The sequence below is a fragment of the Grampus griseus genome (assembly GCF_964374135.1).
Source record: "Grampus griseus genome assembly, chromosome: 14".
Lineage (NCBI taxonomy): Eukaryota > Metazoa > Chordata > Mammalia > Artiodactyla > Delphinidae > Grampus > Grampus griseus.
Genome location: NC_139008.1, coordinates 58,307,347 through 58,320,044, shown reverse-complemented (window position 1 = coordinate 58,320,044; position 12,698 = coordinate 58,307,347). Strand labels below are relative to the sequence as shown.

Sequence of the window (12,698 nt, the reverse complement as noted above, 5' to 3'; positions counted from 1 at the left end):
GCAGAAAGGACTGAGGCCTGGATGTTTGGGGAAGAAGCAGGGGAAGATGGGGATGGGCAACTCCTCATCCTGTGGAAATAGTACCTGCATCTCAGATGCCTGCTTATTCCTCTCTGACTTGTAGTATGGATGGGTGGTTCTGGGGCAGACAGGTAGCCTTTCTTGCTCCTCCACCTTCACTTCCCTGTCCCCCTGCCCAGCCCATGCAGGTGCTGTTCTCAGGTGAGGCCACCCACCGCAAGTACTATTCCACCACCCATGGTGCTCTGCTCTCTGGCCAGCGCGAGGCTGCCCGTCTCATTGAGATGTACCGAGACCTCTTCCAGCAGGGGACCTGAGGGCCTCCTCGCTGCCAAGCGTGTTCCTTAAAGAACCACTAACTTGTGACTTTCAGCCCTGCCCCTTGCTGTTGTGTACTCCTCATTTCCTAATCCTCTGGAGAATGGATTTGTATCTTTTGTAGAGCTAGACATCTAAATGGCTTCAGACCTGGCCCTGTAGCTTTTCCTTTTCTCCTTGCTGGGTGGTGACCAGGGTGGGGTCTGTTGATTTACCTCTGTGCTCTGACCTCTGACCTCCCCATGCCTCCCCTCATCTCTGAACTTGTTATTGTAAGTGCCTTCAATACTCTGCATTTTGGGATAATAAAAGAGGCTTGCCCTTCCTGTGCTCCTCAGCTTCTCTCTTCCGTTTTTCTTAGCCTTGTGTGTATATGTGTGTGTGTGTGTGTGTGTGTGTGTGTACGTGTGTGTATGTGTGTCTGTGTTTATCTGTCATATCCTCTTTGAGTGAAAGGATGGTGGGGGTGCTGTGGTCTGGCTATACCCCCAGAAAGGAAGGTGCCTGCCTTTAGTGGAAGGGGCATCCCCTCACCCCAATCTGTTTGTGGTTGTTTCCTTTCCTGCCCGTGAGACCCCTCTGGACTAAGGGCCCCTCACTGCCCAGCCTCAGCTCCTTCAGGACAGGCCCGGGTCTGCCTGTTGGCCATTTGCCAGACTTCTCAGAGCCTGATCGGGTAACATGGCCACATGGAGTGAAGGTGAGTTTTATGGGAGGGGACACCTGTTGTGGCTCCATGCCAAGCTCAGACGTGTTAATTATTAATCAGTGTCACCTGGCCACAGGGCCCTGGGTCTGGCCCTTGGCTTAGCTTCTGTTGACTTCTGGGAAGGTGGATAGTCCAGCCATTTTTTTGCTGAGTGAAAACACAGACACTCACATATACACCCCTTATATACCCACACACACATACATCACTCCCACACAGATACACTACCCCACACCCTTACACCTATACGCAACTACACTTACACACATGCATAAAACCTTAAAGAACATTTAGTCATTTTCTTACTCCAGATTTCTAGTGACAGAGTTTGGATTCTATAGGGTTGAGGGGTTGGGTGGTGGAGGAAGTGATGAAAAGTCAGGTGCACCCCCTGGTCTAACTCTATGAACTTAGGTTGGGTCCACTCTTCAGAAGTATAGGGCAGTGCCCTTGATAGGACTCTACGTCCTTTCCCCCTTCACCTCAGGCTGTGATGGAGATGTCTAACACATAGATATTCCTCTGCACGCCTCCCTGCACCTGCCTGCACATCCCTACATGCACACCCTCCTACATGCATATACACCCCTACACACACACCTACATGGACATATCTAATAGGCATCCTTGCTTTGCCAGGGTTGACCCACCAGACATCCCTCATGGAGTTTATGTCAGGGATTCATGTTCGCCTGATGCATAACTTGAAAAACTGTAAGTATATATTTAAAAAATTTTTTTGAATAGAGGATCTATCAATGTAGTTAAAGCTCTAAAGTCATAAAATGATACACTGAACAACCTCCTCCCACGCCTGTCCCCAATACCATTGCCACTTCCAATGGCCCCGTGTTATTAGTATCTTGTGTATCCGTTTTTAGATATGTCACTGTAAATGTATACTGTTCTCTCTCCTTTTTATGCTAAAGTGACAAAGTATTCATCCTGTTCTGCATTTTGCTTGTTTTAGTTAACATAATGTATCTTGGAGCTATTTCCATAACAATACTTAAATGGACAAGTGATACAGTCTTGGACCCTCCCCATGTCCTGGATTTTCCCCACCAACTGTGCTAGGGAAAGTGGTGAAAGAAGTGGCCCATCACATAAGTATGGGGGATGAAAGTAATACTTAGAGTCTCTGGATCACAGGTGTAGGAATTTTGAAGAACTCTGTGAGGGTGAAGGGCTGGAAATGTTTATTTGGTGATTGCATGTTGGGGAGCTTCAGGTGTGCCCAAGTCAGGAGGGTAGTCGTAAGTGCTGGAGGTAGTCTCTTAATTTGACATGGATGCCAGCTCAGGCTGGGGAGGGTGATTCATCCCATCAGGGAAGCAAAACCTCCAGAGAGTTAAGTAATGCAAGTAATGCGCCTAAGATCACTCAGGTAGGTGGTGATGCTGAGACTTGATCCAAGGTCTGTTTGGTGCCACAGTGCAGGCTTATTCTAGTTACTATATGATAAAAAGAAGAGGCTGGTGCCATCAAAAAAAATCTTAGGCCATTACCAGACAGAGTGGAACTGGGTACAGCCACACTGGGAGACTGTGGTGGCAGGTTCTACTAAAGCAGGCCATGTGCCTGCCAGCATTTCCACTCCTGGGTATATACCGAAAAGAAATGAGTGCATATGCCCACCAGAAATATGTACCAGAGACTAGATGTACCAGGGACACAGGATGAGTTCCTTGCTCTGATTAGGTTCCTGAAACAGCCGTGGCATTGATTGAAACCCAAATGACTCTTAGTGGTGTCTAATATGGCATGCTCAGGCCAACACCTGTGCCTATGCCTGCTATACAATTTCTGTCACCTGTGGGAGGTCACTTGCGAGGAAAGTTCTTTCCTGGCACTGGATTCTATGTAGAATTTGTTGCATGGTTTCTTGTGCTGTGGGCATTAGTGAATCCATGGGCAAGGTGTTCAGTTATGGCTTTGTGGAAGCCTCAGAAATGTTCCTTCAGGGGGCCTGGGTTACTTGGCAAATACTGTCTCTTTCCACTGTTGCTGCTCTGGAACAGGTGAGGAATATTAGCTCCGCCTTCATGGGAGCCACTTGGAATGTCTGCCCTACCTACAAACAAAGGTAGGAGTGAAGTGCCTTTGGTTTGAGTCACTCTGCATTTGCTCGGGGCTGTCAGGATGAGCCCACAGGTGATCCCAAGGTGCAGAGTGAGGTGGGCTGCTGGTTCAGTTCTAGAGAACTGCCTGTCTAATTAATGGTCTGCCAAACATAATGGTATATTCACATGAAAGCCGTGTTTTCTCATAATGACCAGCTGGTGTCCCTTCTTCCATGCTTGGCCCTTTTAGCCTGTTCTCCACACAGCAGCCAGTGTGATCCTTTAAACTATATGAATCCAGTTATGTGCTTCCCTGGTTTCCAGCGATTCCCACCATACTGAGCATAAAAGGTGATTTCCAATGTCCTGTGTGATCTGTTCTGTGGCCCCACTTCCTTCCGTGGCCCCCTTCTTTTGGCCCTAGCTGTCCCCTTTATCTGGAATGCTTGCCCCCAGGTAGTGCAAGTGTCTTTCCCTCATTGCATTCAGTTCTCTAATCAGCTGTCACTTCTCTAGGAAAACTTCCCTAAGCACCCCGTTTCACAGCACTCCCAGCACTCTTTGTCCCTCCCCTTGCCTGTTTCTTCATAGCCCTTCTCTTTCCATGATGTCATATTTTTTTTGTTTATTTATTTGTCCATCTGTCCCCCCCACCCCTTCCCCAGGATGTAGGTTACATTGTCCAAAATAGTGCCTGGTATAGTGGGTTATCAATGAATATTTGCAGAATGAATGAACAAGTGAATGAAGAAGCTGAGCTGAATGGCGTCATCCCCCAGACCCACCATTGGTGCTGGCCAGCAGTCCTCGTGGGCTTCCCTTGTCAGCTCCCCTTCAACTCTGATACCTCCCCTCCCCCACCAACTGTCAATAGGCACCATGGTCTCCTGCTTCACGGACAAAATAGAAGCCACCTGGAGGCAACTTCCTCGACAAATCTACAAACTGCTAGCCTTCACACCTGTCCTTTTAGACCAGGGGTCCCCAACCCCTGGGCCAAGGACCGGTACCGGTCTGCGGCCTGTTAGGAACCGGGCTGCATAGCAGGAGGTGAGCGAAGCTTCGTCTGCTGCTCCCCATCGCTCCCCATTGTTTGCATTACCGCCTGAACCATCCCCCCTGCTCCCCTGGTCTGTGGAAAAATTGTCTTCCACGAAACTGGTCCATGGTGCCAAAAATGTTGGGGACTGCTCTTTTAGACCTTTCCCAGGCACGATGGAAGTGTGTGACCCATCACTTGTGCATCCCATGCCCCAAACTCAGGGACTTTGCTTGTCCTTTCCTATCCACATTCTCTCCACTCCATGCTTGCCACCCACACTTCAGTGTCCTCACATCTTTCCCATCACCAACCCTCATCTTACTCCCACTTTTCCTTGCCTCTCTTTCGGCCAAGCATCACGTTAGCATTTCCTACACTTGCTCTCTCTGCATCCTTACTATCCTCACCCTAGCAGTGGTTGGTGGGGGTCCTCAGGCCGCAGAGGGAGACACAGGAAGGACTGGGCTGGCTCTCCTTTTCATGGCTGGGAGAGGTGAGGAGGACCTCTAGGTCTGCGGAAGCACAACCTCATGGGCTGAACCACATCCTTTGGCGCCATCTGCTGGCCATTTTGGAATGCAACCCTCTTGCTGCACAGGGAACATTTGTGTCCTGGATTCTGTGAGCTTTTCTGAATAAAAAAAAAAAAATTCAATGAATCATAGAAAGTACCTTTAATTAATGCTGAATAAGTTAATAAAGTAAGATTCCCCCCCAATATTGGCCCCCAAGATATTTTCTTTTTTATTCATTCGTTCATTCACTATTTTGTTCATCCAGCAGACTTTTGTGTGCCAGCTTCTGTGCTAGAAATGTTTAATTATGCTTCAGTAAATAAGTTTATTAAGTAAATAAATAAGAAGTATGAACTTATTTTATTCCCCAAGTGAATCTGGACTGTATGATTTCAATTCTTTTAAGTTTGTTGAGGTTTGTTTTATAGCCCAGGATATGGTCTATCTTGGTGTATGATCTATGGTGCTTGCAAAGGATGTGTAGTGTGCTGTTGTTGGGTGGAGTGTTCTACAGATGTTGATCAGATCCTGCTGGCTGACAGTGTTGTTGATTTCCTCTATATCCTTGCTGATTTTCTGTCTATTTCTACTGATTGTTGAGAGAATAGTTGAAGTGTCCAATTATAATTGTGTATTTCTTTATGCTTTCAACCCTATCAGTTTTTTTGTATTAATAGACTTTTTTAAGAACAGTTTTAGATGTACAGAAAAAGTGAGTATATAGACCCTACCTCCATTTTCCCTATTATTAACATTTTACAGGACTTCCCTGGTTGTCCAGTGGCTAAAACTCCACGCTCCCAATGCAGGGGTCCCGGGTTCGATCCCTGGTCAGGGAACTAGATCCCACATACTGCAACTAAGAGTTTGCATGCTGCAACTAAAGACCCCGCATGCCTCACTAAAGACCCTGCATGACACAAGTGAAGACCCCACATACCGCAACTAAAGATTCTGCATGCCACAACTAAAAGATCCCGCATGCCGCAACTAAAACAGATCTCACGTGCTGCAACTAAAAGATCCTGCATGCCTCAACTAAAGATCCCACGTACTGCACCTAAAAGATCCCGCATGCCGCAACTAAAAGACCCCACATGCCTCAACTAAAAAAGATCTCGCATGCTGCAACTAAAAGATCCCCATGCTGCAACTGAAAAAGATCTTGCATGCTGCAACTAAAAGATCCTGCATGCTGCAATGAAGATCCCATGTGCTGCAACTAGGACCTGGCGCAGCCAAATAAATAAATAAATAGATAGATAGATAGATAAAATATTTTAAAAAATCCAACTACAGAAAAAAATCTTACATTAATATGATGCATTTGTTATAATCAATGAACCAATATTGGTATATTATTATTAAATAAAGTCCACAGGTTAAATGAATAAACTAATGTCTTTTTCTGTTCCAGAATTCTATCCAGGATGCCACATTACATTTAGCCATCATGTTTCATTAAGTTCCTCTTGGTTGTGATGTTTTCTCAGACTCTCCTTGTCTTTGATGATCTTAACAGTTTTGAGTATAGTCAGGCATATTGTAGGATGGACCTCTATTAGAATTTGTCTGATGTTTTTCTCATGACTAGACTGGGGTTATAGGTTTCTGGAGGAAAACCACAGAGTTAAAAGTGCCATTTTCATCTCATCACATGACCTTGATCACTTTGCTGAGATAGACTTTGTCAGGTTTCTGTACTGTAAAGTTATCTCCACCCCTACCCCCACCACCACCCACCTCCCACCCTGCGCCATCATACTGTCCTCTTTGGAAGGAAGTCACTTTGCAGCCCACACTTAAGGAGTTATACTCCCCTCCTTTAGAGTAGAGTATCTGCATAATTTATTTGGAATTCTTCTACGTATGAAAATTGTCCCTTCTCTTCCCTTACCTCTCTCTATTTATTAACTTATTCAATCATTTATTTATATCAGAATGGACTCATGGATATTTATTTTATACTTTGGATTATAATCTAATACTACTTTATACTGTTGTTAAATTGTTCCCACTTTGGTCACTGGGAGCTCTTTCATTTGGCTCCTATGTCCCTTTGACATGCCCCCATCAATGCGTGGGTTTTTTTTCTTTTTTGGGCACTTCCTTACTTTCTGCACTATTAAGATGCTCCAGGCTTATCTTGTATATTTCCTGCTTCTGTCATTGAAACAGCCATTTCTCCAGGGAACCCTGATTCCTTTTAATAGAGCTTGTTCTGGCTCGGGGCAAAAGCTAGATTGGTGTTGCCAGTTGTGGTTGTTAATGGCAAAAGTGACCTCAGTTCTTCATTTCTCCCTGCTTTGCTGTGTGATCTTGCATCTCCTCCCACTAAAGAGGTTGTTATTGGCTGAATTATGTCCCCTCAAATTCATGTGTTGAAGTCCTAACCCAGCTCCCTATAATGGATTAAAGATTATTCAGCAAATATTCAATCTCTTTCCTCTTCCTCTGGGAGCAGAATATATTTTCCTGCCCCATTGACTTTGGGCTTGGCCATCTGACTTGTTTTGGCCAACAGAAAATGAACAGACATGATGTGGTATGAGCAGAAGCTCCCAGCATGCTTGCACAGTTGGGTTTGGCCTCTCGTTTACTTGCCATTTGTCATAAGAAGAACAGGTCCCTGATAGCTGATGTTTCAAGGAGAACATGGAGAAAGGGGAATAGATGTGAGCCTACAGAAGCCTGGAACCAAACCTACCGCCTGCAGACAGACACATAAACAAGAAAAACAAATGCTTGTTCTTATAACCTGTGAATTTAGGGGTGGCTTGTTTTGCAGCATTATCATGGCAATAGTTGACTGTTACACCTCTCTATGGGGGAGTCATCTAGCCCAAGAAGGATATTTCTAGGCACTAGTGATAGAGTGAGCAATGGCCCATAGACTGGGAAGCCATCCACGCTACAGGGTGGTACAGTTCCAGCAAAGGGGCCTGGCAGGAATGGGCCAAGGGATTCAGATTCCTGGAGGATTCATTTCATGGCTTGACTGTGGCGTAAGGACCTGGAAGAGATAGAAGCCAGTGGCATTTTTTTAGTTCCGTTCTACCAGACTGCAGAAAGATCTTCTAACTGCCACTGCCCAGTTCTCAGCTCATGAGGAAGAAGTTTGTTCTAAAAATTCAGAGTTGCTGCTACTCCTCTTCCACCAAATGGAGAACCTGAGAAGCTACAATGTTTCCCTCTGCTCTCAAGGTCCCGTCTGACCCAGACCCACAAGTTTGGACAGTATTAAAGTCTTTGCTGAAGGTAGAAAGTTCCTGCAGGGAATCAGGAGGATGGGTGATCATTACTTTGTTCTCAGCTGCTCAGAAAACAATTCTTGGCAGTAGGACAGTCCTCGCTAATCTGATCATACCAGGTCTCCTCCTAAGTTAGGACTTTGCACCTGCTGTTCCCTCTGCCTGGAATGCTTTCTCCCAGCAATCTGCATGGTTTACATCATTACCATCTTCAGGCCTTTTCTCACACATCACCTTCTACCTGAGACCTTCCCTGGTACTCAAACTGAAAGTGCAACATCCTGTAGCCTCAACACTTCCTGTTCCCTTTCCCTGTTATATTTCTTTTGCTTATCACCATTTACTATATGTTTTGTTGTTATTAACTATCACTCCTGTCTCTCCTGAAATGAGAACTCCGTGGAGACTGACATTTTTTTTTAAATGGATGTATCCCCATTGACTGGGCACAGAGTAGGTGGTCAGTAAATATTATAAAATGCATGCATTGTTTATTGATCGTCACCTGGCCATTTGTTACTGGTTGAGAGGCATCAGAGGGCACCTGGGCCCATCTGAGCAGGTGCATTTCCCACCTGGGGTTGGAGGAATACCAAATGCCTAATCTGTAAGAGGCCCAGGCATTTGGTACTTGTAGGCTTGTCTACTAGGGTGACTATTCCCTGAGAGCTTGAACATAAAAGCTCTCAAGACCGGCTTCTGAGGGTTCCACTCTGAAATTGGACCCATGATAAATGAGATTAGAGACAAGTAAAGCAAACTTCAAGGTACAGAGTGAGACAAAAGGCTGGGATTGAAGCATGAGATGGGAGGATGGAGAGGGATATATGATGGAAACAGAGGCACAATGCACTGGGAGATGGATCCCTGGCCTGGGGACCGATCTCCATGCCTGGTGCACTAAATAAGTGACTCTTCCTTTTAACTTCCTGGCTTGGTCTCTGAACTCACTAGTGGCTTTCAGACCACAGTTTGACTTCCTATCAGGTTCATTTATCATCATGAGGACATTGGCTTGTGTGATAGTTAAATTATAGTTCCCATTAAAAATGAGCACATTGGCTTTGGGCTTATGATCTTCATGTCCTAGTGAGTTAGGCCATCTGTGTCAGCTTTTATGAGACTGTGGAACACTGTGGAACACCGACCAGACCCATTTTCTGGACCTGTAATACTGAGGACCTGCCCCTTGGCTGGAGGCAAGTTCATTGAGCAAATAATACCTCATTGAGCCTTTTGGGGCACAGCCAGCCAGATATTTCGTTGTGTCCCCTTTTACTTTTTACTAGTCTCTTTCAAAATCCCACACATTTGGTCAGTTAGGGAAAATGTCCTTGAGGTAGAGGGCTTCCAAAAAAAACCCCTTGTGTTATGTTTGTGGTGAGAGGGGGAACTGTTAGCTTATGCTGTTTCAGATTAGATAACTGTCACAGGCTTGCAGTGTGGTGACTCGCCTATGTGACAGACACTGAAAGCTGCCTGCCTGATATCCATTGCTTCCTTCTGCTGCCAGAATCGTGATTTTTTTCAGAACAGCAGTGTTTCCAACAGGAGGCAATGATCCACGTTGCCCTAAAGCAGGGTCGACAAACTTTTCAACAAATTTTTTTTTTTTTAATTTAGGCTTTGTGGGCCAAGAGATAACTTTCATACAATACACCTGTCATGAAATATTCTCCTGACTTTTTTTTCTCCAACCATTTAAGAATGTATAAACCCGTTCTTAGTTCATAGGCTGTACAAAGTCAGGTGGTGGGCTAAATTTGGCCCACTCTGCAGACCTCTGCTCTAAACCAATCACTCCATCTTGTTTTTTATTTTACCAGCCTCCCTTGCAGGGTGGGCATGGCACCCACTTCTGGCCCTTAAGACCCAAGTGGAGGTGTGCTGGGGAAGGGTGGTTTGGGGCAAACTTTATTATCTTGATAAAAGGAGGCAGATTCCATAGCCCAGACCCTTCTCCGTTTTTCTCCCCCTTGAATATGAATGTGAGTTATGGTGCCATTGGTCATTCTGAAGCAACAAGGAGGATAAAAACCAACACACCGAAGACTATGAAGCAAAGACAGTAAGAGCTTGTGTGTGTGACTTACACTGCCAGAAACTACCTACTTCATAAATCGTCAGGTGAGAAAAATAATGACCAATGTTTAAGCAGCTTCCTTATTACTTGCAGCTGCATTTTTAACTGATCCAGTGTGCTAGAGATGTCCTTCATTATGTGCTCCACCCCTCCCCCATCTAGGAGAATTACTTTGCCCACAGACACCGGTACACAAACAGCTGTGTTTTGTATCACATGCTCCATCTCATTCCCATCTGCCTGCTCAGCTGTTCAGACCTGACCTCAAATTAGTCAATCCATAGGCTGGCTAGTGAACCATGATCTTTGTGGCTGGTCTCAGGAATGAGAGCTGAGACTCCTATGGTTTCTGGCAGGACAGAAAAAGGTGGATGCAAACAGCATGATGGAGTCACATGAATGGCGAACTCCTGGAAGGAATGTCCACAAATGTCATGGGTGAGGTACTCCTCCAACGCATCCTTCCCTCCTGCCCCTGGCTCTAAAAGCTCAGCCTGTTGTGGCCCCAGTTCCTGGATTTCTTCTTGGTTCCAAATTCACCCTGGAATTCCTGCTTCATTCTTCTCCAGACAAGAGCAATTTGAGAATGTAGGCCAGGGGCTTGTTCAGCACTCCCTTTGTTTCCCTGCTTCCACCAAGGGGTGGATGGGGGAAGGGAAGAAACGCCAGCCCAGACCTGCAGGAGAGCTGAGTGCAGCCCCACTTCCCAAAGGTACCACCCCCAGCACCACCTGGGTCCACTGGGCTCCCCAGAGAGTTATTCTGAGCTGAGAGGCTATGGGACGGATTTAGCCTTTACAAGCATCTGGTTTTGTGCTTCGCTGAACCACAAGAAGAAGAAAAAAAAGGAAATTCTTTTCCAAGTGGACAGTGAACATGTAACCTCCTGGGGGTATGACAGGATGGGAATAGAAACAGGGTCAGGAGGGCACTGAGGAGTCAGGGATCTGACAGGTCACCAAGGTCCCAGACCTTTCCCCAGGACCTGTCAGTGCCTGGAGCAGGAGGGACTAAGGGACTAGCTTGTAGTGGTGGTAATTGTGGTGAGGGGCCTGCAGGGGAGAGTGGGGCTCCAGGTGGGAGGGGTGGGTGGGCTGCAGGGCACCTGGAGCAGGAGGACTTCTTTCTGCAGAAGTCCAGGGTGTAGCTGGCTCTCTGGCTGGGGAAGAATACAGGCTCTAGCCCCTTGAGGACTGGTGGAACCAGCTGAGGGGAGGGTCTTGCAAAGATGGTGATGTCAACCAGCTATCAGGTTGGCACTGGGGCAGTGTCCCAGGCAAGGGTAATGGGGCAACTCCTTCAATCTAGTATTTAATGAACACTTATACCTAGTCTTGAGCAGCCCAGGGTCAGACAGTCCACTTCCTCATAGTGGATGAAGACATGGATTCTATCAGTGGACTCTAAGCCAGGATGAGCTTGGTGTGAGCTACTGGAGAGGCTGAGGGCTACTCAGGGCTTAATTCTGAACAGGGGGTCTGGGAAGAAGGTCTTGGGAAGATAATGGCAAGTGGAGAGGGCGGGCAGGCTCAGGGCCTCTGGGAGCCTGAAGCCTCAGCATCAGTGGCCTTGTCATGCCTGCATGGAGTAGAGGACATGGCTTTGCATGAGGCCGGTGGGCTTGTATTTGGGGTGTCTGGGGTCATCCAGGGGAGGGTGAGCACGCATTTAGAGCTAGAGTAGACCCTTGAGATCCATTTATGTACAAGTGGTCATTTAGATGATTTGGAGTGGATGAGATTGGGTAGCAAGTTGAGATAAGAAAAAAAAAACCCTGAGGGACACTTAAGGGCATAGAGAGGCACCTGCACAGGAAGGGGGGGGAGAGGGGGGAGAGGGAGGGAGAGAGGGAGGGAGGGATGGAGAGAGAGAGAGGGGGAGAGAAAGAGAGAAAGCGGGGGAGAGAGACGGAGGGAGGGAGAGAGAGAGGGGTGGGGAGAGGGATGGAGGGAGGGAGGGAGGGAGAGAGGGGGAGAGAGAGAAAGGGGGGAGAGAGAAAGGGGGGGGAGAGAGAGAGAGAGAGAGAGAGAGAGAGACTGAGAGAGAGAGAGAGATTGAGAGAGAGAGAGTATGTGGTCAGGGGACCAGAAGATCCCAGGGGTGTGGTTCAGGCTGGGAGAGGAATATTTCAGGAAGCAGGGAGCAGCTACCAGTGTGGACTATGGCAGAGACGGGGGTGGGGAGGAGATTGGGGACGTGAAAGGTCCCAGGTGACTTGCAAAAGCAGCCCTGGGGGATGCTGGGACAGAGGTCCTGGAAAGAGTGTGGGAAGCAAGCAAGATGGGTAGCAAGAGCCCAGCTGGAGAGGGAGGGTAGACTGGAGCTGGGGCCTTGGGAGGGAAGTGGGAATGCAGCTTTCTAAGGAATTGCGTGTGTGTGTGTGTGTGTGTGTGTGTGTTTGTGTGTGTGTGTGTGTGTGTGTGTGTGTGTGTGTGGTGGGGGGAAATTGGGCAAATACCAGTGCCCTTGGAGGCTTGCTTCTGTTTCTGTCACATTTCACAAGACCATCCTCCTTCCCACTCACAGAATCCTTCAGGCTTCACTCAATCCCTTGAGGATTGTGTAAAGGAACTCCTAGTCCCATTTTGATGGGTACTGAGAGTCTTCCCCGCTCCCCCAGTCACCTTGACATTTCACAGGGGCCTCCTGCAGTCTAGGGCCCCATTTTTTATATGCACCTCAGGGACAGTCTCTTT

At 47.1% G+C, this 12,698-nt stretch overlaps 1 protein-coding gene across 1 annotated transcript in view; it reads left to right on the top strand.

Annotated features, from left to right (window-relative positions):
• SMOX (spermine oxidase) overlaps positions 1 to 633 on the top strand; it is a 38,808-nt gene extending 38,175 nt beyond the window's left edge. The window contains exon 9 of the mRNA XM_082671067.1: positions 201 to 633. Coding sequence (XP_082527193.1) covers positions 201 to 338 — 138 coding nt within the window. The 3' untranslated portion in view covers positions 339 to 633. The remainder of the gene's footprint in view (positions 1 to 200) is intronic.
• The last annotated feature ends 12,065 nt before the right edge of the window (positions 634 to 12,698 follow it).